Genomic DNA, 25,431 nt, shown 5'->3' with positions numbered 1-25,431 from the left:
TATCACACTTGTTGGTACGCTTACACGCATAACCATGTCCGCGGATATGGGATTCATTCGTTGCCGTAGAAATTCCTTGGAATTTCATGAACGGGATGTCAGTCCCTGGTAACGGGATGCTAGGAATATGCTGTCTCCCCGGTCAATAATACCTGCATCACATTTCACTAGGGTAGGTTATCTTTGTTTGGAAATACGTAAAGCATTGATCTAATTTGGTTTATGTTCAGAATATTCGTTACTGCGTATTAATATCATGACATTTATAATAGAAAAAACCTAATGTGTATCTGTCGTCAGCTGGTGACAACCAGAAATAAGAAAATTAAATCAAATGATTGTCTCAGCTTCTATCTGCTGCTAAGACAGTTCGGAGCAGTTGTTCAAAAGAGTATGCAAATGATTTCGAAGGAGATGAAAGATAGGGCGATGGGATTAATTTCACTTCAAAAGACTGTGCGTACATTTCCAGCGTTTTTATGTTCAGTGTCTGGTAATAGCGCCAGGAATATGTAGATTTCGCCTTTTCCTGGAATCGACAATGACTCTACCTACTTGTTAGCGCTTTAAAATTCAGATATTCAAATACAGCAACACGACGAGTATTAAAATGTGGCTAACTTTAGACATGATTTATCGCTTTCTAGTTAAACTTAGGCCTACATTTGCAAAACTCAAACTTTCTCAAACCTATCTCATTCACTTCCTTAACCTGCAAGATCAGAAAATATAAAAGATTTTGATGATAAAACAAAGTTAACATTGTTATCTTTTAATACATTATTATTATTGTTATTATTATTGTTATTATTATTATTATTATTATTATTATTATTATTATTATTATTATTATTAATTGGGGAATAGACTGTTATTCAGCGATTACATTATTTCATTTCTTCATTAGGTACACTTAAATCTTATGCCAATAATTGTATTTATTAGGCCTAATTCCATTACCCTATAGGTCCGTCGCTCTAATTTCCGGCAGCCAATCCCGTTGCAGGTCGGCTACATTTAAATGTGTGCGTCTTGTGATTCGCTGATGAAGATGTTAAGCATTTCCTAAGGCTGGATAAATACTTAATATATAATCGCCCGCCATTTTGGCTCTTTCGTTGGCGTTCGCAGAAAGCACATGAAGACGTTATTTGCCGCTCAGTTATTTCCTCAATTACAGTGCGTTTGATTTATTATCATAGGAGCTACGACATGATATTTAACGGTGTGGCAAATAGATCCCTCGTCTAGTAGCTCGGCAACGAAAGAACGAAAATGGCGAACGATACTACATACCTAGCCTTTATAGAGCCTTGACTTCCTAAGACGTAAGCAGGACGAATATTCGTCCTGACGTAAGCAAAGAGGAGGAGTCACGCCGGAAATAACAGCGTCGCGACTATAATTTTCTGTATATAGACGCTAAACCTAATCATAGGAATTTTCTCAAATCTCGTCACTTTTTCTTTATCATTTACTTTTCACTGTAGAAAACAATTGAAATGGTTTTAAGGTCGACATCTGTTAAAGGCACTGCTGGAGAGAAGCGAACCCAGTAGCAACTCTGAAATAAAACGTAACTACTTTCTTATTCCCAAGCCTTGTATAATTAAGTGGGCTATACTAAAATTGAGTAGTCTTCTGCGACTCTAGTGACGCGATGTTGAACAGTTGAATCTCCCCGCTTTAGTGCTTCCTTTCCAATTGAAGAGTTCACTGCAAGAATGATGGATGTCACTTTCTTGTCGAAAATGAACCAAGACTGTCAATGCATGCCTTAAGACATATAGAATGTACATAGAGAGTTATGTGGCATTAACACTGATAGTCATTGTCCAGTAATGATCGGAAAATCACAGTTAAGCTTTGAGCGCTAAGCATTTCAAACGTTCAATTGCAATCTTTCTATGGAAATTCATCCGCGTAATTTTATTCCAATAATGATTATGTGCATCAGAGTGTGTATCTTTTCATATCCTAAAGTTTTTTATAATTTACAAGCATAATAATTTTTCGGGAGAAATTATTTGATATGACAACATTTCATGGGGAAATTTTTGTTGTCACTCTTCGGAATTCTGTTAGGCAACAATCGAAATTAAGATAAAAAATAACAAAAGAATAATTGTTGTTATATAACCCTATGTGTAATGTGTACTTCTTTTGTTTACTTTTTTCAAATAAGCTACTACGGATTCCAATTTCAGTGCTTTAATTATTAGTTTTTGTGGTTCACATAACGATGCAGAAGACGTTAAGTTATGTGAATGAATTACGCGTACGATCTGGTGTAACCATGAACGTATATTATGTGCAGAGTTGAGTAATATAGCTGTAATTGAATAAGAGTGATGAAATAACTTCTGTATTTCAGACACCGTCCATCTTAAGCTAGGAATTTAACATAGTTGTATTTTGTTGCAGCTCCGAGGTCCGGGAGCAGTGGTGGCACAAACAATCTGCCGCCCATCCTGTTCCATCAGGTTCACGGGGACAACATCCGCGTCTCGCGGGACGGGACAGTGGCCAGACGTGCAGAGAGCTTCTGCAAGGGAGTTACCTTCAGTAGCAGGCCTATCAAGGTAGCAGAGAAGGTGAGTGTGTGCTTTTAATACTGTGTATCTCTCTCGATTACGAGTCTTAATGTGGCTTTCCTGGCTTGGTTGCTTCATGAGTGATGCCTTGTGTGTGTCACTTGAGGTGCCAATAACATTGTGACTTTTAATGTTTTAAGCCAGTGATGTCAAAGCAAGCGCATTTTTCTGACCTTGACGTCGTGCGCGGGCAGCAAGCGCTAAGTATGGAAAGAGGAACGTTGTGTATATGAATAAACAACTTGATGGATTAAGAAAGTAGTGGTGCACAAACTTCAAACGGAACGTGAAATTTTATGTCGTTATTTTTATATGGTTTCTTTCTGTTTAATATTATCTATATTGTCTGTAAGACAAAAGTACTAACACTGATTTCTTAATATTGCACTTGTGTTTTAAATCTTAATAACATAATAGAGACTTAAGAAGGAATATTCACTTAAATTCCATAGTAGTATAATATCATACTGTATTAAGTGGATGAAACAACACATTCATAAAGAAAGTGATATTCCAAAGTAAGAGATTGAATATGACATGATAAGTTGGAATTTATATTGATGGTATCTTTAGCCTTACAAAAGTAATCCATAAACTAATCAAAACAATATGACAGTACAAAGCAAAGTTACCTAGGTACTGTATCTGTTTTAAGTGTAACTAATATTACATAACAAAACTCTTATCGCATTATGCTTTTAAGGTGATATTTGTGAGCAACTTCCTATCATCAGAATATTAAATTATTTTCTCGAAATCTGCTGAAGCTATAGAGCTAACATTTTTATACAACACATGGACACGTATCTTTTGCTTATGATGTAACAGTAGTTGCTTTGTTAATTCATTTCCTTACAAACAATTTCCATGCGAATATTTTCAAAATTTTCAATACACTATCTTTAGTTATACGTATATTCTGTAAGGCTACTAAATAAATAGGCCTATACCTGAAAATTTCACTTTTCTATACGAAAAGTTGGAAAATATTTCTTTTGAATAAAAAAATCAAACTTGTGAAAAATGAGCATTAAAATTAAAACTTACATTCTTATAATGCACCTATACTTCTCAGGCAAATCTAAAAATTAACATGGATACAGTTTTAATAAGTTCTCTTCCCTTCATCTACTGAATCAGTGCTGGCCATCCCTGAATATAGCTCGACCAAGCGGCATATACTACCTCTTTCGTTTGTCTCTTTCCTTTCCGCTGTAATGCGCGCAGACTCTCCTGGGCTCTAAAGCGCTCTTGCTCCTGTGGGCATCAATTGACATGCCTGTTTTAAGCATTCAGCGTTCTTTATTTTCTTGTGTGAAGGTTGCTATGTTCATTCCCAGATAATAATGTAAAAATGTTTTGATATATTTTTAAAGTTCACATTTCTATAGTTTCTTTTACTAAATATTACATTACATGTACCTGGTCAAGTTTAAGGCATAAATAAGAATAAAGATTGAAATTTTGATATTCTCCCACACCACACACGGTACTGATGTCTGATTTTCGTTGCGTTATTTCATGATAAAATGAAAGTGAGAGAGAGGTGGAGTAACTTCACAAATATACATATATATTAAGTAATAATTATTCCTTAAGGTGTACATTTTTTACTACATAATTCTCTAATTTAAGATGGGCCTATAGATTTGCTGGTATTTAACGATGTTATTCGCAAGCGTGACGTACGTTTTGTGTCTAGCGCAGGATCGTAGATAAACTTTATTTAAAGTTAAACATTTTGAGAGCCAAATATGAATTTTAAGATAAGGCAAAACATATGAGATCGCAGATTCAATAAAGAGCTCCAAAATGAGTTTCGTGTGAGAGTTTGATTTCTATAAAAGAAAAATAATATAATAAACGTCTTGTGGATGATATAGCCGTAACGAAATTCCATATAAATTATTTAATTACAAGCTTACAAGAAAACAAAGGCTGAAGTGACGGAGAAAATATATTCGTAACAGGGACGAGCTTCTAACCATTAATAACTGATAATTACTTTTAAATCATTGCACTTCCGCAACATTTTTACAGTGTAAGAAATCTTTACATCTAACATGTTTGTGAATTGGACATTCTTCACAACAATGTTGTTGTTGTTTTCTAATGCCAGGCGTTTGACAAATTGATTTAACCTCTTGCACTCCAATATTTTTCAAATATATTATCATGGCCAGCCACTGAAGCACAGATTTTGAGGTGTTCCGAATCCATTTCTTAGTTTGAGTTGCACAATGGGCAGTTAGGGGACTGATATATTCCAATTCTATGTAGGTGTTTGCCCAAACAATCATGGCCTGTTGCCAATCTAAATGCAGCTACAGACAATTTTCGTGGTAAATCGGGAATTTACTGTGGATTATGATGCAGAGAGTTCCATTTTTTCCCTTGAGATTGTGTTATCAAATTTTGTTTGTTGAAGTCTAAATATGTAGATTTAATAAATCTTTTCACAAAGTAATACGTAGATTTAGTAACAGGTCTGTAAGTAGCAGTGCTGCCCTTCTTTGCTAAAGCATCCGCATTCTCGTTTCCCAGGATTCCACAATGGGATGGTATCCATTGGAATACAATTCTTTTATTGAGTGATATTAATTGAGAGAGCATTTTAGTTATTTCTGCTGTTTGAGATGAAGGTGTGTGTTTAGAGACTATTGATAGAATAGCTGCTTTGGAGTCTGACAATATAACTGCATTCTTAAATTTATTGATGTGGCATAGAAGATTCCTGAGACTTTCACTTATTGCAATGATTTCTCCATCAAAATTTGTTGTTCCATACCCAAGAGATCTATAAAGTGAGAAGAGACAGCACGTAACACCTGCACCTGCACCTTGTTCTCTGGAGATCAAGGATCCGTCGGTGTGTAAATGAAGCCAGTTTTGTGGAGGGTACCTAATATTAATTGTCTCTAAAGGCAATTGTTTTAGTCTTTCAGTGTTTACTTCTGATTTCAGTATTTCTTCTGTTAAATTTAGATTATATTCTATATTTAGTAGAGTTAAATGGTTTGGTTTAATTTGTAAGTTTTCTTTTAAATTCGGGATATTGATTTTCTGTTTTAATTCTTGAACCATGGATATGAAACTTTTTTGAGTTTTCAATCTACAGAGAGGACTGTATGAATGCCAATTGTTGCCAATTCACAACAATGTTGCTATTAGACTATATTAAAAATCTGAGTAATCAGGAGGCCTCTGAATTGTTGCGTCACACGCACGCACATTTCCTGTGTTATTCAGCGCTCGTATCGCCGGTAATAGGAGTGTTTTATGGAGTGGAATTTCCGGCGGAGCAAGCTATCGGTAGCCTCCCATTACTTCCCATGTTTTCGGTTACAGCAATAGCATAGAGTTCTGTTGAGGGATAGTCCGTTTCCTCTAAAGATGCGTAGGCCTATAACGTTTTAATAAATACTAATGGCCAGCGGCCGTACAAATCATTATTAACAGTTTACAGAATTCGTGAAATATGCATGCACCTCCTGCTCGGGCGCCGTAAGAAGGCGGATCCGCCGGGTTTGCAAGCCTGTAAATCACGCTCTGGTCCCTGGTCCCTTGGCCCCTGTCCAAGCCAGCGGACCGGGCTTTTCGTTTCATTACCTTTGTCTCACATTTCCCGCTAAATGCAATTGTTTACAGACTCTCTTCCTATATCTCACTTAGCTTATTCTACGACTTACATCCCGAAAAAATTAATGTTAGAACAGGAGAGTTTCGTGAATAAAAATATTGATAAAATGAATTCAGAATATTACAGAATTTAAAATTGTACCACTCTAGTTTCCTGTTTTGACACCAGTTCCTTAAGATATTTCTGATAAAAGCAAGGAGAGTTTTCTTGTTCCCTCCTCCCCCTCGACTTTCTTGTTTGTTGCTTTTCCTTCCCCCCCTCTCCGTTTCTTTATTCTCCTGCCATGTCCCATATTTTTCTTGTACTGTTCATACAACCATTGCGTTGGTTTGATTTTCTAGCACAGTGCAGTGGACAATGAATAATTGCCGTTTCTCTTAATTTTATACCTATACTAGTGGCTTGTGCAGCAAATGCTGCAAACTAAGTTCATTAGACGTTGAAATAAACAGTTTTCAGATTTATTTTCAATGAACAATACCAGACATTCGGAAAGTTATTTGCTTCCATAACAATGAAAGATACTTTCTCTCGAGCCAATACTGAAGAGAACCACGCATATAAATATATCTACACCACACCGCCATTAAATATATGAAAAAGACTCAACCCCACTTGATTAATAATTATAAAAATATTTGATTTTTAATAATATTATCTTACGTAAGTTTTATAGCTTTCAGTAACATATACTATATTATATACTATATAGCCGCCACTCAGTAAAATATAGAAATCAAAATCTAATTTAAGTTATTCTCTACATCTACTTATATAACCCCAAAACGTTTCACTTTCATATCATCACTATAGCATTAATATGTATAATTAATGAAAAATAGTCACATCATGGCATTAACTACAATAATATTTCATTTCTAATGGTAATAATGTCATCAAACCACCTCAAGTTTTGTAGTTTTTAATATCCAATACACAGCTGTACCCAGAAAATTCCACACCACAGAATCGAACCTGTAAATTATTTTTAGTAAGTTAAGTTTTTAATAACCAATTTAATTTGACCTCTAAATATGTCAGCATTCTTGCAGATCATGGCCTTCGTGTAATATTGTTTACTGTAGTATGTGTTTTGTTTTATTCTGAAATGTAACACGGCCGACTTGATGCTCGCTTCGCTTCTCCTTTACAAAAAAGCGATGGATTTTGGAAAATAGGAAAATTATGTTTAAAAATTGACATTTCACTGAAAACTACTATTTTTCCGAAAAACTTTGAGTTCCAAGCTTCAAAATGAGGGGTCATTTATTAAAATCCGTCCAGCCGTTTTCCCGTAATTTCCATTACCAGTTCAAATTATATGATATTCGATACAATAATATTGAGCGAAGTGTTCATAATATTAGGTGTAGCCACCATTTAGTTTTGAACGGATATAGCTAATTCAATACAACTACTTAAAAAATAATGAAGATAGAAATCTTGTGGTCTTTATTTAGAACCAGTTTGTAATTTACCTAAGATTGGGCTACATCAAATATAGCGATTTGTAGTAATAAAATGGTATGTTGTCTTCATGCTTGTGCTGATATATAAATACATTGATGTTGCGTGTTGCTTAAAACTGGAGACTGTATCCGCTTCCCATGCTCTTCAGCTTTTCCTTCATTTCGTTTTCAAGGAAATGACATCACACTTGTCCTTGCGTTCGTGAGGCTACGGGTTTAATAAAATCGAACTCCGAACAATCAGGGTCGGCGATAGTGTAGCCTTCATGCTTCCCCGCTCGCACGGTGTGGTTGAACTTCGCTGTTTTATGTCTGCCGTGTCGAGTGTGACGCAGGTGAAGGCATTAAAACGAGTGACGTAGTGTAGTGAGTTTTAATGGGAGTGTTGGTAATGGATAAATATTAGATTTATGAAGGAGTATGCAGGTTATCCGAGGTGTTAAGACTTGAGTGCAGTACCTCCTGCTGCATTTAAAGACAGACGGCTTGCTTGTTTATTATTCATGCCTTTGCTAGCTAACCGAAACTTAAAAAGAACGGGGAATTTGCAACCCAGACACCAGTTCAAAAATATGATAATATTAAAGCTTATTTAGACGAGCGTTTTTGTTAGTATTTCGTGTTTGTTTTGTCACATTCTAACCTCATTCCACAGTATAAATACTGTACTCATTCTATGTCGAAGTTTTCAGACTACTTCACTTGACTTCACATTGTAGAACCAACCAGTAGCGGCCGGTGATCGAAATCCTCGGTGAGGCCAGATGCAACTAGTTTGTGCCTCCGACAGGAAATGTTTGTTTATGATATTAATTATTATTGTTATTATATTATTAATATCATTATTACTGTATTATTAGTCTATTATTATTACTCGTACTATTAATGAAAAACAATAATTTCGCTCACCAAATAAGCTGTTATGCTCTGAGTTTCAGTGATTGTTTCAGTGTGATGAAGCATCCCATATTATGTGTTGAAATTCCCCTTTCTTTCTTTTCTTTTTATTTTTTTTCCTTTGACAGCAACAAACAAGGCCAAGAGAAGTTTATTTTGCATCACATTACCACATAACCATTTATGTGGCCCATACCAGGATGCAATAGAAACTCGCGTTTTAAGATATGTCAGAAAAATTGTCAGTGATGTCGTAGGTGTCTCGGTAGTCTCTCTCTTTATTTAAAACTTCCTTTATTTCAGTATTATTTCTTCTCGAAAAAGGATACTCTAACAATGAATTAACTGCACCAGCATTATTTCTCTCATTTGTTTCTGTTTATATTTTCCCGAAATATATAACATTTGCCCAGATTCACTACTGTACTACGAAGTACAACAGTAGAACACCCTCGCTTATGTCATAAACTAAGACGTAAGGGGAGAGAATAGAGTGGATCTCTGCCTGCCAAAGAGCTGGAATTTTGTTATTTATGGCCTATTTAGGAAGACAAGTCACCACTGCTATTCCCACCCCACGGCTACCCTTGAGGCCGGCCCATGGATGGGAGGAGTGAAACCTGACCAGGCCACGAGGCCAGACGAATTGTGCCTCAGCTACAACGTTTTAAGCGCAAACTCAAAGCCCGCGAAAGGACATTAAATGCATAAGCCAGACCCGGCACGAGCGATTCTGGCCTCAGGAACAAATTTTACTGCAAAACAGGTCTATACATCACAAGCCAGATCCGGCACGAGCGATCCTGGCCTCAGGAACAAATTTTACTGCAAAACAGGTCTATATACTCGTACATCACAAAGTTTTCAAATGCTTCTACAGCGATATATGCTTCATTCAAATAACTAATACATTATATAGAAACACAAAATTTGATTTCAGTTAAGCCAAGTGACTGAGACCCGGCCTCACTTGCCTCAGTCAATCAGCCAACTAATATGGGATCAGCACGACAGTTAGTATTTGCGTCTGTAAGTTATTGAATGAGGCATAAATTCATTTACGAAATCTGAAAGCATTTATGTTAAAATAAACTATTTACTTTTATGGGCTGCAGTGACTGTGTTGTGATGAGGAAATGGATATCTAGAGTTTAAAAAGTGCAAGTTTTTTGGTAACCCAAACAGAAGTTTGTGGTACAGCCTTTTTCACCAGAAATATTGAACGGAATGTTTTTGTGTGCAATATTTAAAACTACAGTTTATACAAGAAGACCTAATATGAAATACCAGAATTTGTCCCAAGAATATACAGTATATTGCTTACGGCAGTGATCGCCAAAAGTGTGTCGCGACACATGCCCCTGCCTCCACTCAACCGTAACCATGGTATCATACCCCCACTCTCTACAGCCATCACTTCGATATAAGTAAAGACTTTTACCAGCAGCGGACGTACACATGTAATGTTACAAGTGTGTAGGATAATATGTTTCGATGTCTTTTCGAAAACAGATAATAAGTAAAAACTTAATTTTAAGGAGCATGGGAGGAAAAGTATTTATTTTGTGCAGATGACAAAAATATGAGATACTTAATTTGTTGTAAAATTTTAAATGAAGTATAAAAGAACAATGCATGTTGTTATTATTCTTCTTGTTATGAAGACTATCACGCCCTTACCTGTAACTTGAATATTTCATTAATAAAGGAACAATAAAAAGTATCGGCTTCTATGTCTTAATCGGAGTAAAATACAACTTCGTGACCAGCCTGGTACGTTTTTCTAATTTCAAATATCTGCTGATGTAAAGTACACGTTCTTTTTATGGTAAATAAGGAAATGTATTTATTTATATCATTAATAATACAAAAATAATGAATAGGAGGATAAAAAATGAACATGGAAAAAAGTTTGTATAGTCAATAAGTAGAAAAATATTATATTGTTTTTGTTTTTTTGGTCACACAGTCCGTCTCTGCACTGTTATTCACTGCATTACCTTAGGAGATACCCACTCCACCCCTCTCCCTGCGAGTGGTGTGCGGGTTGCATTTCTATTACGTCACAACCATTGGCTTAGGGTTTAGTCGTATCGGCTCTCGTGGCTACTCTTCATGGTCGTATTGGCTCCATGGTCTGTTCGCCAGTGAGGGGGGGGGAACTAAAATATAATAATATATTATATATGTATAATACTTCACTACTACTTGTCCACCGCTGTGTGACGGTTAGCATGTCTGATTGTTTAACGAGCGGGGCCCGGATTCAAATCCTGGTTTGAACAAGTTACCTGGTTGAAATGTTTTCCACGGTTTTCTCTCATTCCATTAAGAGCAAATACGGGGTAACTTTTGGCGCTGGACTCTGGGCTCATTTTGCTGGCATTATCACATTCATTTCACTCAGATGCTAGATAACCATCGCAGTTGATAAAGCATCGTAAAATAAACCAATTAAAATAAATTTTTCCTGGTTTTGATCACGTCTACTTCTGTGGCTTATTGTAAGACATGATTCCGCCACTTATGCAAACGTATCGTTTTGAACGGTAAGTGATGCAGGCGTAGTGCAGGTACAGTGGCGGCTCGTGATAAAATATTATGTGTGTTCACAATTTGTTTTCCAAAATCGAAGAGAATTTGAAATCGTACGTTTTTAGCCTAATATGAAAAGTCATGATTCCGATGTTTCACTGTCGAAAAAAAACCGTATATAAATTCAAAACAAGATATAATGATAATGATAATAATAATAATAATAATAATAATAATAATAATAATAATAATAATAATAATGATGATGAAACCTAGTCTTTTTATTTCCAATTTTTCCTGGAAAGCCAGTTTACCCAATTCTTTATTCTTCAAAATTACTTGAACAGAGTTCATTGTTTACGTTTGTTAAAAATTAATACATGAAACAATTTACAAAAGCGTGTGTTCAGTAATATATTTTGATACACTATAGCCTATACCAGTACTGTAATCCCATTCGCAATACATTGATTGCTATAAATACATGCCAGTAAATATTATTCTTAAATAATATACACCACCATACAGATATTTAAATTCATACCACCATCACATTCAGCCAGCACGTCTTTGAAAGCCAAACTATGCTATATGCCGACACTGAAGTATAGTAATTCACAAACTACACTTTCGTAGCAGCACTGTACACACATCCACATAAAGTAAACGTTCCTACAGTGAGATGCTGACACCCGCAGGCTAAAATACAGACTAATTAAATTTTCTCCTCGATATATAGCACGTAAACGATAGGCATCGATGCACCTGACATCTGTAAGATAGATTCACTGTTCACTTAATGCTTTGTGCTCTTGACGAGTCATAAGCGGCCAGCGAAAGACAATTTTCTCCCGCACTTGCGTGAAATTTCTGTAACCTTCTTGAAAAGAGCACGGGTTGTACGTGAAGGATGTTGCCAAGTTTACATAAGAATTTTATGCAAGATGCGGGAAGTTTAAAATACTCGATCCTGTTATTATAGATCCCCACTATGCCAATACGGTACCGGTATTAAATAATAAAACTAGTCATGAATTAATTGAAACAAGGTGTTCACGTGCTCTTGTGCTCTTATTGACGCACCGCCACTGTGCAGGTATATGAGCTAACTAAAAGGTAGAAGAGGGTAAAACAAGGGCGGAGGGGAAAGAGCACATTGAGGTGCTTTTCCCCATATCTGCTCTAGAGACACCTCAGCTCTGATACGTTTGTTGTGTAGCCCAACGCACTCCAGACACATTGTACATGTCATGGTGCATAGTCAACCAAGGATAACTTTATTCCAACTATCGGACTGTGGCGAAAGGTTCTGTACAGTTCCTAAACCCGCCTGAAGATGGCATTGTTGAGCCGAGTCTGCAATTACTTGGTGCTGGACCGTGTCGCTCGCCTCTCCTCAATAGTTTCCGGTTCTCACGTTGAATATATTTTTTTTTCAATCCAAGTAGCCAGTTTTTCTTTTTGTTTGTGTACCTCATTCATGAGAAATGAAATAGCTGTCTTACATCTCCGAGATTGTTAGCTGGCAGTAGCAGCAAGCCTCGAGTTCACGAAGCTAACTTCGTGATGTAACATCGACTTCCTAAAGGAGTTACGCTGCCAAATGCGTAGTGCAACAAAGTCTTTTAACGATGTCGTGTTTCAATTACGGCTGGACTGATCCGTTATTTAACATCGACTTTTGACAGATCGAGGAACTATCTGTTAACATCTGGAAATGTGCTGTACTGGACCTTCGAGTGTCTGGGAAACCGGCGAGTTTATATATTGTATTTGCCTTTAGAAGTAAAAGTAGGTTCGTGTCAGACTGGATTCCTATCATTGAAAACAATAAGTCAGTCATCTCCCATTTATCAAATAATTCTTACGGCCCTGAACTGAGAACGGAATAACTATTACAGCTGACGTGCTTCGTACAAAAATACTTAGGCCTACTCAAGCATGATTTCATGATTTCTGTAGTACTGACGGAGAGTGCAGTATAACCTATCCGTCTGCGATATTGCTATTATTAGATCCCGGATATCTGTACAAATACCGATCCGATAGAAAATATAGAAAGCAACAGGAGAGATTAATAAGATAAGATTTGTACGCTCTCGGTTGAGTGATACTATGATATTTAGATTTTTTAAGGAATTGGTTCTTATTTATAAAGATTGTGGATATATATGATATATGATATGATATGATATGATATGATATGATATGATATGATATGATATGATATGATATGATATGATATGATATATGATATGATATATGATATGATATGATATGATATGATATGATATGATATGATATGATATGATATGATATGATGTGATATATGATATGATATGATATGATATGGTATGATATGATATGATATGATATGATATGATATGATATATGTCGTCACGTGAAAGCAAGAACTGGTTAACTCGAAATTTGCGTTTTTTAGTTACCTCTTTTATAGCATAGCAAATATCGCACAAAATGTAATGCAAGAACTATGTAACTGATCGAACGATACCAGCGACATCTATTTTTAAATATAACAAATAGGTACAAGGAAAACGAGACATTTTCCTTAGTGCAATAAATAAGTAAATAGGCAATGTCACAAAATATGAAAAATCATGTTACCTAGTTCTTGCATTCAGGCGACGATATGATATATGATATGATATGATATGATATGATATGATATATGATATGATATGATATGATATGATATATGATATGATATGATATGATATGATATGATATGATATGATATATGATATGATATATGATACGATATATGATACGATATATGATATGATATGATATATGATATGATATATGATATGATATGATATGATATGATATGATATGATATGATATGATATGATATGATATATATGATATGATATGTATTTACACTGAAAGTGGGCAAACACCCGGTGGCAGTGATATACACAATATAAATAATACGCAGTAAAATTACAATACACAATACAATAATTATACAATACACAATACAATTTAACACAATTAATAATACATAAAATAACCTAATTAATAAGTGAACCTAATTTTACAATACAACCTACATATGTATAGGCCCTACATAAGTTTCATATTGGTACTGATAATAATCTTTCACTTTACTTTCATCTCACTCGCTGTAGTGGCACTATGACACATTTCACTGACACTATAGAACACATTTCATTGACACTATAAATTATCACTGATCAGATATGATATATGATATGATATGAAATAATATATGATATGATGTGATATGCGATGTGATGTGATATGTGATGTGATATGATATGATATGATATGAAATAATATATGATATGATATGATATGATGCGATATGTGATGTGATATGATATGATATATGATATGGTATGATATGATATGATATATGATATGATATGATATGATATATGATATGATATGATATGATATGATATGAAATGATATGATATGATATGATATATGATATGATATGACATGATATATGATATGATGTGATATGATATGTGATGTGATGTGTGATGTGATATGTGATGTGATATGTGATGTGATATATGATATGATATGATATGATATGATATGATATGATATGATATGATATGATATGATATGATATGATATGATATGATATATGATACGCGATATGAGATACGATGTGAGAGGTGGGGTGAGGTGAGGTGTGGTGTGGTGTATTATGTGATGTGTGATGTGATAGATGTGATACGACATGGTATGGGATACTGTACGATATGAGATATGGCATGATTTGATGTGATATTTAATGTCAGTTAACATGCATCATCTTTGGAGTAACGGTAAGCATGTCTGACCGTGAAACGAGCGGGCCCCGGTTCAAATCCTGGTTGGGATAGGTTACCTGGTTGAGGTTTTTCCAGAGTCTTCCCTCAACCCAATAATAGCAAATGCTGGGTAACTTTCGGCATTGGACCCTGGATTCATTTCACTGGCATTATCACCTTCATTTCATTCAGACGCTATATAACCATAACAGTTGAAAAAACTTTGTAAAATAACCAATTAAAAAATACATCTTCCTCATACTGGACGGTCACTTTTCTGTGTTTTAGTCGCACCTTAACTATATTTACTTAATCCTTCAATTTTTTTTAAATTCGTAACTTAGAAATATTATTATCCACGGCATACTTTTTTCTACTCAGCATTATTTATTTTAACTACCCTACTATCTCCTAGAATAGCCCTTCCAATATTACGAGTACAATCACTTATATTGAATAACTACTCACACAGATTTTCCTAATTTCCCTATCCCGTCTTTTTATCCTTTCATTGATACTATTTCACTATATCTACATTCTCGTCCACGCCTGTGGAGTAACTGTTAGCACGTCTAGCCGCGAAACCAGGTGGCCCGGATTCGATTCCCGGTCGGGGCAAGTTACCTGGTTGTGGTTTTTTCCGGGGTTTTCCCTCAACCCAGTATGAGCAAATGCTGGGTAACTTTCGGTGTTGGACCCCGGATTCATTTAACCGGCATTATCACTTTCATCTCATTCAGACGCTAAATAACCTAAGCTGTTGATAAGGCGTCGTAAAATAACCTACTAAAAAAATCTACATTCTCTCCACAGTTTTATTACACTATCCGTATCACAAGATTTTTATCCTACGTATTATTTTACATTGTGAATATGAGTGAGAGCGAAATAAATGTAATACAATTTACGGTTGTATAACAATGATTATTTTTCCTTTACTTTTATTGGATGTATACCATATAATTATCTGTGCAAGTATTTACAGTGGAATTTCTGCATTTCATCTGAAATGGTTTATTGGAGAGCCGTTAGTATGGTTTCATGATCAGAGAAATACTGTGAATATAATTCATACAAGAAAGTAAGTTTATCCCTCTAGCAAACGCCATATCAATGAAAGTGCCTGGTCCGTTCCTAAGCAAGCGACGTCAGAATAGTGTGACAACTCATGGCCGTTGCTAAGCAAGTGACGTCAGATGTTGAAATTTTCTTAACGTTTTATCCATTTGACCGTCTAGCAGAAACGTTTCACGTTGAAAAAGGAACATTTGTGGTAATTTTAAAAACTACAGGGCAGAAATGATTGTGGTAAATATCATGGAATAAGTCTACTCAAAGCTGCTTACAAAACATATGCAAAATTAATTGAATTAATATTTTAAGTGAAGAACTTCCTGCAAGAACAACTAGGATTTTTAGAAAGGAGGTTTTGTGTAGATTGTATTTTAGTGTTGAGAAAAATATTGAAAAATGATGAGAATTTAACTTGAGCATATTTTATTCATTGATTATGAAAAAGCTTTCGATCGGATATTGAGAAATGAACTGTGGGATAATATGCTCTAAAACGAATGTCCGGAACCACTAATGGAAATATAAAAGTACAACTTTAAGTGTCGACAAAGACATGGTAATTTATTAGTAATAAATAGTGTCAGCTGTGCGTAGTGTACCTGGCAGGTCTTCGGGCAGTAACCTCTGTCGACGTTGCGACAGGGAGGTTGAAACCCTTGCCCATGTCCTGGGGACCTGTCCACACGGTGAACTTCTACGAAATACGCGGCATCAAACAGTAAGATCTATAATAGCAACTGCCTTAAGGAACAAAGGTTATTCAGTATATGAAGAAGTACACGGCATATCCAGTGAGGGCAGTAATCGAAGAATCGACGTAATTGCATTTAAACCTCCCTCTCTTGAAGGTTACATCATAGACCCAACTGTGAGATTCGAATCGCACGAACACCAGCCAGAAGAAGTACACGAGGAAAAACGGAATATATATTAACCTTCCATCAGTTTTTGTAAGGACAAATACCATCTGGAATCCATCGTCATTACGGGACTAATGATAGGAGCCCGTGGGACCATACCCCGGTTCCTAGTCAACTTCTGTAAATCTTTTGGACTGCATAAAAGTATTTTAAGAGATCTAACAATTGCAGCACTCAAAGGCTGAACAGCTATTTTCAGGCATCATACATATGGACCATGACTAATTCGCATCCTCTTCGTTTAATATCGTGTGTTTCAATATAATTCATATTGTTATTTTTCACTCTAACAACAATGTATTACTAAGCTTCAAGGCATTTACTCTATTGTATCATGGTACTCTTTGTCGATGGTAACCTGTAGTGTTACAGGAAGAAATTAAATTAAATTAAGATGTAATTCTGTCGTTCACTATCGCCTACACTTTTAATATTTGTATTGACAAAGTTATTAAAGATGGGCAAACTAGTTTAAAGATTCCATATAAGCGAACAATGTGATTGTAAACACCAGATAATTTTAACTGATTCGGAAAATAAAACAAACATTATTTGTTTACTCTACTTGTGACTTAAGTGTATTGCGTCACACGAAATTCGGTAGAAAAAATTGTTTATTCATTGGAAGTAAATATGGCTTATGTCACTTTTCCGTGAAGTAAGTTTTAAATGTGTAAAGAGATCGTATTTTAGCTGTCAACACGGTGTACCTACGTGTCTGTAAGAAAGAGTAACCGCTGTGGAGTGTTCCATAGCTTGCCTCCTTATTCATGCGACAGTTTTCCTATCAAGTTTACTTCCTTAAAATATCTTCTCTTCTGGTCTCAACTTCCCCTTCCAATATATCTTCCTTTATCTGATCATCTGTGCAGGCAGGGTGGAGTGAAATAAGGCGCACTCTACTGCACACGTCACAAATTGAAAACTCTTTTCTAGCTCGAGATTCGAAGGAGACGAACTGAATAATCGAATGAATATTTGTCATTTCAGACCTTTCGAGTTATAATGCATTTTGTTTATTATCGTATTTGTTCGCCAGTGAGAGGGGAACTAAAAATAATTTCAAGTTAAAATTCTATATATTCTATTTTATTTTACTTATTTATTTTTATTATTATTATTACTTTTTATTTTAATATTATATCTGAACTGCGACCGAGCACGAGCGCTGCTCATTCGGTCTCAAATTTTGTTAATACTACTGTATCTTCTTTTTATATTGCTTGTATTATTTTATTTCTATTTCTCTTGTTTGTTTTGTAATTATATTTCTTTATTCTGTATATTTAAATTTAAATAAAATAAAAATAAATTAATTGAAGACATTTCGCTCATTATCTGAGAGGTGGAATAGTAAATAATTGATTAAATGGCGATCTTACTCGTGTTAATTATGTAAGCATGTGCGGCTTACAGCTGTTTCGGTGCTATTCGACACCATCCTCAGAGCCTACTAGATCTCGGCGCTATCTCAACTTCGCTGCCTGTTGTGTGGGTGTGTTCGTGTGATAAGAGTTGTGTCAAATAGTGTGTGTGTTCTGAAATTGATCTGTGTGTTGATAATTTGATTGGGGTGTGTTTTAGTGTGTGTGTATATTTCATATTGTTCTAGTGTGTTGAGTTTTTGGTTTTTGGGTTATATGTGTAGGATTTCCATGTCTGTATTTAGCCTATCTTATTGTATGTGTGGTTAGCATTAGTTGTGTGTTCGGCATATGTAGCTGTATTGTGTCCTCTGGTTATTGTTTTAATGTGTTATTTGTATCGAGTTTGGAATGATCTGCCTGTCTGTTCAATGTAGAAACTGTCGCAACTGTTGCATGTGAGTTTGTATACGGCTATGTGGACATTGGACAGATAGGCAGATCATTCCAAACTCGATACAAAGAACGCATTTAAGCAATAACCAGAGGACACAATACATCTACATATGCCGAACACATAACTAATGCTAACCACACATAGAATAACATAAATACAAACATGGAAATCCTACACATATAACCCAAAAAACAAAAACTCAACACACTAGAACAATATGAAATATACACACACACTAAAACACACCCCAATCAAATTCTCAACACACAGATCAATTTCAGAACACACACTATTTGACACAACTCTTCATTACACGAACGCACCCACACAACAGGCAGCGAAGTTGAGTTAGCGCCGAGATCTAATAGGCTCTGAAGATGGTGTCGAATAGCATCGAAACAGCTGTAAGCCGCACATGCTTACATAATTAACACGAGTAAGATCGCCATTTAATCAATTATTTATATTCAAGTGTTAAAATTAGTGTACGAAAGATTCAACATGGTGGAATAGTATTTAAATATCATCTCTTCGAGTCCACACCTGTGGAGTAACGGTCAGCGCGTCTGGCCGCGAAACAAGATGACCCGGGTTCGAATCCCGGTCGGGGCGAGTTACCTGGTTGAGGTTTTTTTCCGGGGTTTTCCCTCAACCCAATACGAGAAAATGCTGGGTAACTTTCGGTGCTGGACCCCGGTCTCATTTCACCGGCATTATCACCTTCATTTCATTCAGACGCTAAATAACCTAGATTTTGATATAGCGTCGTAAAATAACCCAATAAAATAAATCATCTCTTCGAGGATAGACAGCGAGCTTTTGTTTGGAATATTATCAAGCTATCGATAATAATGTAGATAAATAAAGTAGAATGTAATTACAGTATTATTAAAGGTTCACATTATGATTTTAGGAAGACTCAAAAGGAAAAAAGTAAGACCTTTATGTTAATAATAATAATAATAATAATAATAATAATAATAATAATAATAATAATAATAAAATAAGTAGTCGTACTCCTGTTTGTGTGTTCATGCTGTACTTTGATACTCGTATTCTCGATTTTCCAATATTAAACATTTTTTTAACATTCAAAATGCTCTAATGAATGCAGTTTTCTCCAATCTCAGTGAAATTTTATACAGAACTCCACAAAAGCAAGTGAAGTAAACTGACAGGTGTTTTCTTCTGCTACTGAAGGTATTCAAATCACCATGTGTTGAGGATGTGATAAGTTTTAAAAAATTGAAAAATTAATAACTAAAAAGGTAAATATTTTTTCTCAAAAAGTAATTGGAAAAATCTGAAAACATGTATCATATTTTACATAAGTTACATCTATCAGGAATAAATTAAATATACATTTAAAGAAAAATGATTTTGTTCAGTCAACTGTCCGAAGACAGGTCTGAACGTCACAAGTAATACTAAGGCCCGGTTGCAGAAACGCAAATCAAATCAGTCCCTGATCGCCAATCAGTTGATGTCTGATTTATTTGATTGTTCATTGGGTTGCACAAACGTAAATCTCCAATCAACTTGTCTCAATTTACTAATTGTTGATTTGAGAAAGAAAAACATTTGACAACATCGCTATTTAGCAACCACAGCCAATTTGATGCTCTTTTACAGTCGCGAAACGTATGCATCTAGTAGGCGGTGAATAGGAAAACAAGTGAATGCTTTGCTGTTTTGTTGTTTTTGTAGAAGGGAAACAGCGGATTGTATTTGTATAGACTATGAAGCAAACAAAAAACGTAAGGGGGCCCAATTTTTCTGACAATGATAGAGCCCTCTTATTGAACATCATAGAGAGCTTTATGCATATCATTGAAAATAAGAAGACAGATAGTGTTTGGGTGAAGCAGAAAGAGGAGGCCTGGAAGAAAATTGCTTCAGAATTTAATGAAGCTACATATGAGGTCGCAAGAACACCCCAGCAATTAAAGATTGCATATGAAAACTACAAAAGGAGAACCAAGAAACTTGCAGCTGACGATAAGGTAGGCCTAAGCTGTGACGTATAATTTTTACCTATTTTTAGATTTATTAATGGACAGTTACGTTTTTGTGGCATTCCATAAATATTATTACGTCTCAAAAATATAGAGGGAGATTTAAATTCATAATTATTTTCTTCTAACTAGTTTCTTGACCTACATTGAATCTTTGTTTTTTCCAGGCAGAGCTCTACAAAACTGGTGGAGGAACTTTTAAAAGAAAGCTAGATGCAGATGGCGAAAGACTAATATCCAGGCTGAATTCCCATTTTGCACCTGTGAATAATCCTTGTGACAGTGATGGCCAGTACCAAGTTTTTCAAGTAACAGAACAGGATTGCAATATACTGGAGGTAAGAATATATAACCTTAGTTTGACATAATTTGGGTAGGCCTAAAAAAAGTAAAAAATATCCATCTACATTATCCATCATCATCCCATCACTCAGAATATAAAAATATCGATTGAGGTGGTGAAATGGAAATATAATTGGAGTAGATGAACTTCATTTTGCCTTTAATTTATTTACAGTCTTATAACCCTATTTTATAAGAAACCAGCTCACAGCAAACAACAATACATTAACAAAAAAAATTAAGCAAATTTTTCGGCTAAATAGTGCCATTCAGTTCAAACACAAAACAAATAACTTTCCAGTTTGTGTATTTATATTGTATACTTCATCTTGTTTTACAGGATAGCCATGAAACTTTATTTGATGGAGCTGTGTCTATAGTGCACCCTGCTCGTTTGCATTCAACTTCTGGTCATGATGTCACTGGGGACAAATATGGAGATGAGGCCTCATCTATTCCGCCGTCCCCGTCTTCTGCAAATCAACAAGATTCATTGTCAGCAGGTCGTCATCTGTCATCAGAAATTACACCAATAAACCCACTGACAGGAAGCAGGAGTGGAATAATTAGGCCCAGATCAAGATCACAAAGAAGCAGGCTGGAAGACTATACGTCCAGTAAAACTGATTTTAATGAATTAAGGTGTCGACTTCTGATCGAAAAACATGAAATGGAAATTGAAATTTTAAAAACTAATCTACAAGTGGCCCAAGTAGAGTTAGAGATTAAAAGGGCAATTCTAGCCAAAGAAAATAAATAAATAAAGTTTGCATCAAAAATAAAAGAACTAATTAATTACGAGTATTTTGCTCACCTTTCTGCCAGTGTTGTAAAGTGTGTATTTATTAGTGTAGTTCTGACTGTGTTCCCTCCATTTCTCCTTCTTCCCATAGGTGCTTCACCCTCATCAGCTTGTGGGTAGAATCTTGCAATGAGATCTTCATCAGGAGGTGGGGGATTATTTTCTCCTCTCTCCAACAATAAATTGTGGATGGCAAAACATGCAACAATGCATTCTAGTGTTGTTGATCGTTGCCTTCCCAACTTGAAACGGAGACCCAACGATAAGCATGGAAACCTTCTTTTTACCACGCCAAATGCTCGCTCTATACAGTTTCGAGTGTATATATGTGTTGAATTATACAACTCCTCTGCTTCTGTCGTGGGGTTTGCTAGGGGAGTCAACAAGAAATTTGAACATGCATAGCCTCCATCACCCAAAAGAATTCCATTTCCCATCTCTCTGTTTACGAATTGAGCTCGTAACCTACTCATTAAAAATATTGTGCTGTCATGTGTAGAACCCTGCCAACGGGCTACAACATTCCAGAATTTCAATGATGGTGTACATATTGCCTGTACATTCACAGAAAAGAAACCTTTTCTATTGCGATAAAGTTCAGCGTCATTTCCACCAGGTGATTGGATGGGGATGTGAGTGCAATCTATACATCCAATGACTCTTGGAAATCCTGACATGGCTGAAAATTCTCTCTGGATTTCAAGTCGTTCCCTGTCTGAGGTTGGAGGCTTTATGAAATCCTGCGAAAGCAAAGCAATTTCATGTGTAACATCCCTTACTACTCGGCAAATAGTTGATTTGTGGACCCCAACAAGATCACCCAAGACCGCTTGAAAAGTTCCGACAGCATAAAATCGCAGCGTTATTAGAAGTTGGTTCATAGGAGAAAGTGGTAAGTTTCTATTTGTCTGTCTGCATATATTTGCTTCAATTTTCGAAAGTAAAAAAACACACGAATCCTTACTTAACCTAAATCTCTGTTCAAATTCTCTCTCATTATACATAAAAAACAATTCATGTCTGTCGCGGAAATGCCGTCTTCTTAATAATATTTCTTCATATTGTTCGAAAATTTCTTCATCAGAAGAATCCATTACTACGTCGAAAACAATACTATTACGCTGTAACTAATTGTTATATAAATTACAGTATGCACAATGAACAGAACAACATATACTTGATCAGTGATCAGTCACTTAACCAGCGAAAATCTGTTGATCAAATCTGACGGAAGACTGATCTCCGATCAAATACTGATTGTTCTTTCTGCAACAGAAATAGAACTGATGGCCAATCAAACCCTCCTTGATCGCCAATCATATTTTGATCAGTGTTTCTGCAACTGGGCCTAAGAATGCACCACTTATGAGGCAACTAGGCCAGGTGATAATGGGGTAGGGTAGCCAGTTCTTTTAAACTTTGAAAATTGGAACAATTATCTACTAAAAAGAACAAAATTAACTATAAGTAAACTAATTTGAATATCAAAGTGAACATTTGTGTATTGCATATCCACATTGTAAGAAATATGTGTTAAAAGTTTCAGATTAATTAGTGTAAAAATATAGAAGTTAGAAATTTCACAGTTCCATAGCCTTACGCAATACTACACAGGAACTGAATTGTTACGAGACTCTTAGAATGATTGAAAAAGCGGCAACTTCTTGACACTTGTTCCTTTTTTCTTGCTGAGAGCTCTGATAGGTCGTCTACAGTTGTTTCACACGAAAGGACGTGCGTACCAGAGACACTGGGTTTCACGAAGGCACCCGAGTAAATTTTCATGGAATGTGATGGATACTGTCGACGAATAAACGGAAGTGCTCAAAGTCGTCTTTGCATAGGCATTGAGATGGTTACGAACAGTGGCGGCTCGTGATAAACTATTATGTGTGTTCACAATTTTGTGTTCCAAAATCGAAGAGAATTTGAAATCGTACGTTTTTAGCCTAATATGAAATATCATGATTCCAATGTTTCACTGTCGAAAAAACCGTATATAAATTCAAAACAACATATAATAATAATAATAATAATAATAATAATAATAATAATATTAATATTAATATTAATAATAATGAAACCCAGTCTTTTTATTTCTAATTTTTCCTGGAAAGCCAGTTTACCCAGTTCTTTACTCTTCAAAATTACTTGAACAGAGTTCATTGTTTACGTTTGTTAAAAATTAATACATAAAACAATTTACAAAAGCGTGTGTTCAGTAATATATTTTGATTCACAACACACTGATGCACTATAGCCTATACCAATAATGTAATCCCATTCACATAGATTGATTACTATAAATACATGCCAGTAAATATTTTTCTTAAATAATATATACCACCATACAAATATTTAAATTCATACACCATCACATTCAGCCAGCACGTCTTTGAAAGCCAAACTATGCTATATGCCGACACTGAAGTATAGTAATTCACAAACTACACTTTCGTAGCAGCACTGTACACATATCCACATAAAGTAAACGTTCCGAAAGTGAGATGCTGACACCTGCAGGCTAAAATACAGACTAATTAAATTTTCTCCTCGATATATAGCACGTAAACGATAGGCATCGATGCACCTGACATCTGTAAGATAGATTCACTGTTCACTTAATGATTTGTATGTATTAATTTACACTGCAAGAGGGCAAACACCCGGTGGCAGTGGTATACACAATAAAATCACAATACAATTATACAATACACAATACAATAAGAATACACAATACAATTTAACACAATAATTACATATGTATAGGCCCTACATAAGTTTCAATAGTCTTACACTTTACTCTCATCTCACTCACTGTAGTGGCACTATGACACATTTCACTGACACTATAGAACACATTTCATTGACGCTATAAATTATCACTGATCGGAACTATTCACTGCACTGTAAAACCATAACTTCACTGACTCACCTCGCTTCACTGATACAACAGTTCAAATAAGACAGATAATTACACCCTTGTGCATATTTATAAACAGAACTACATTTTAGCTAAACATTTCTAGTCTAAGGCCCTCTTACACGCTATTTTTTAAATAATTTACAATTCAAACCAATGGAGTAACTCGTCAGGCTAAATAATAAATACATGTCACCTTAAAGAAAATTTTATGTTAAATGTCATCTTCATTTTAATTTGCACTTTATACACAACTTTTTAAGTTATTCTTGAATCTCCTTAAGGAAGGACAGCCCTCAAAGGCCGCTGCAGGTAGGTCATTCCAATCATTTATAGTTCTATTTAAAAATGAGAATTTACCTACATCCGTTTTCTGTTTCCTACATTTGATTTTAAAATCATGATCATTCCTACCATTAGTACGTTGGCTTTTCTAATCGAGCCGTTATGTCTACCCATGCTTTCTGACCTAGATGTGCTCTATACAATGATGTTTGTGCTCTTGACGAGTCATAAGCGGCCAACGAAAGACAATTTTCTCCCGCGCATGCGTGAAATTTCTGTAACCTTCTTGAAAAGAGCAC

The 25,431-nt window shown here is 35.4% G+C and overlaps 2 protein-coding genes and 1 long non-coding RNA gene across 6 annotated transcripts in view; 2 read left to right on the top strand and 1 right to left on the bottom strand.

The window, feature by feature from the left end:
• Positions 1–25,431, top strand: part of neur (E3 ubiquitin-protein ligase neur) — a 591,978-nt gene that overhangs the window by 539,430 nt on the left and 27,117 nt on the right. For all 4 annotated transcript variants that reach the window (XM_069813349.1, XM_069813207.1, XM_069813434.1 and 1 more), the window contains one exon: positions 2,425–2,594. In XM_069813349.1, the coding sequence (XP_069669450.1) occupies positions 2,425–2,594 (170 nt within the window). The remainder of the gene's footprint in view (positions 1–2,424; positions 2,595–25,431) is intronic.
• Positions 20,191–21,924, top strand: LOC138691013 (myb/SANT-like DNA-binding domain-containing protein 3). The gene is made up of 3 exons (XM_069812691.1): positions 20,191–20,768; positions 20,948–21,118; positions 21,463–21,924. The coding sequence occupies exons 1-3, from the start codon at positions 20,505–20,507 to the stop codon at positions 21,880–21,882; spliced, it is 855 nt and encodes a 284-aa protein (XP_069668792.1). The 5' UTR covers positions 20,191–20,504; the 3' UTR covers positions 21,883–21,924.
• LOC138691081 (uncharacterized) lies at positions 21,271–23,274 on the bottom strand. The gene is made up of 2 exons (XR_011329747.1): positions 21,937–23,274; positions 21,271–21,595 (listed from the first exon to the last, which is right to left on the bottom strand). It is a non-coding gene; the product is annotated as an uncharacterized lncRNA (long non-coding RNA).

The sequence above is a fragment of the Periplaneta americana genome, chromosome 1, assembly GCF_040183065.1.
Source record: "Periplaneta americana isolate PAMFEO1 chromosome 1, P.americana_PAMFEO1_priV1, whole genome shotgun sequence".
In the NCBI taxonomy this organism is placed as follows: Eukaryota; Metazoa; Arthropoda; class Insecta; order Blattodea; family Blattidae; genus Periplaneta; species Periplaneta americana.
This window is presented reverse-complemented; position numbering and strand designations above follow the sequence as displayed.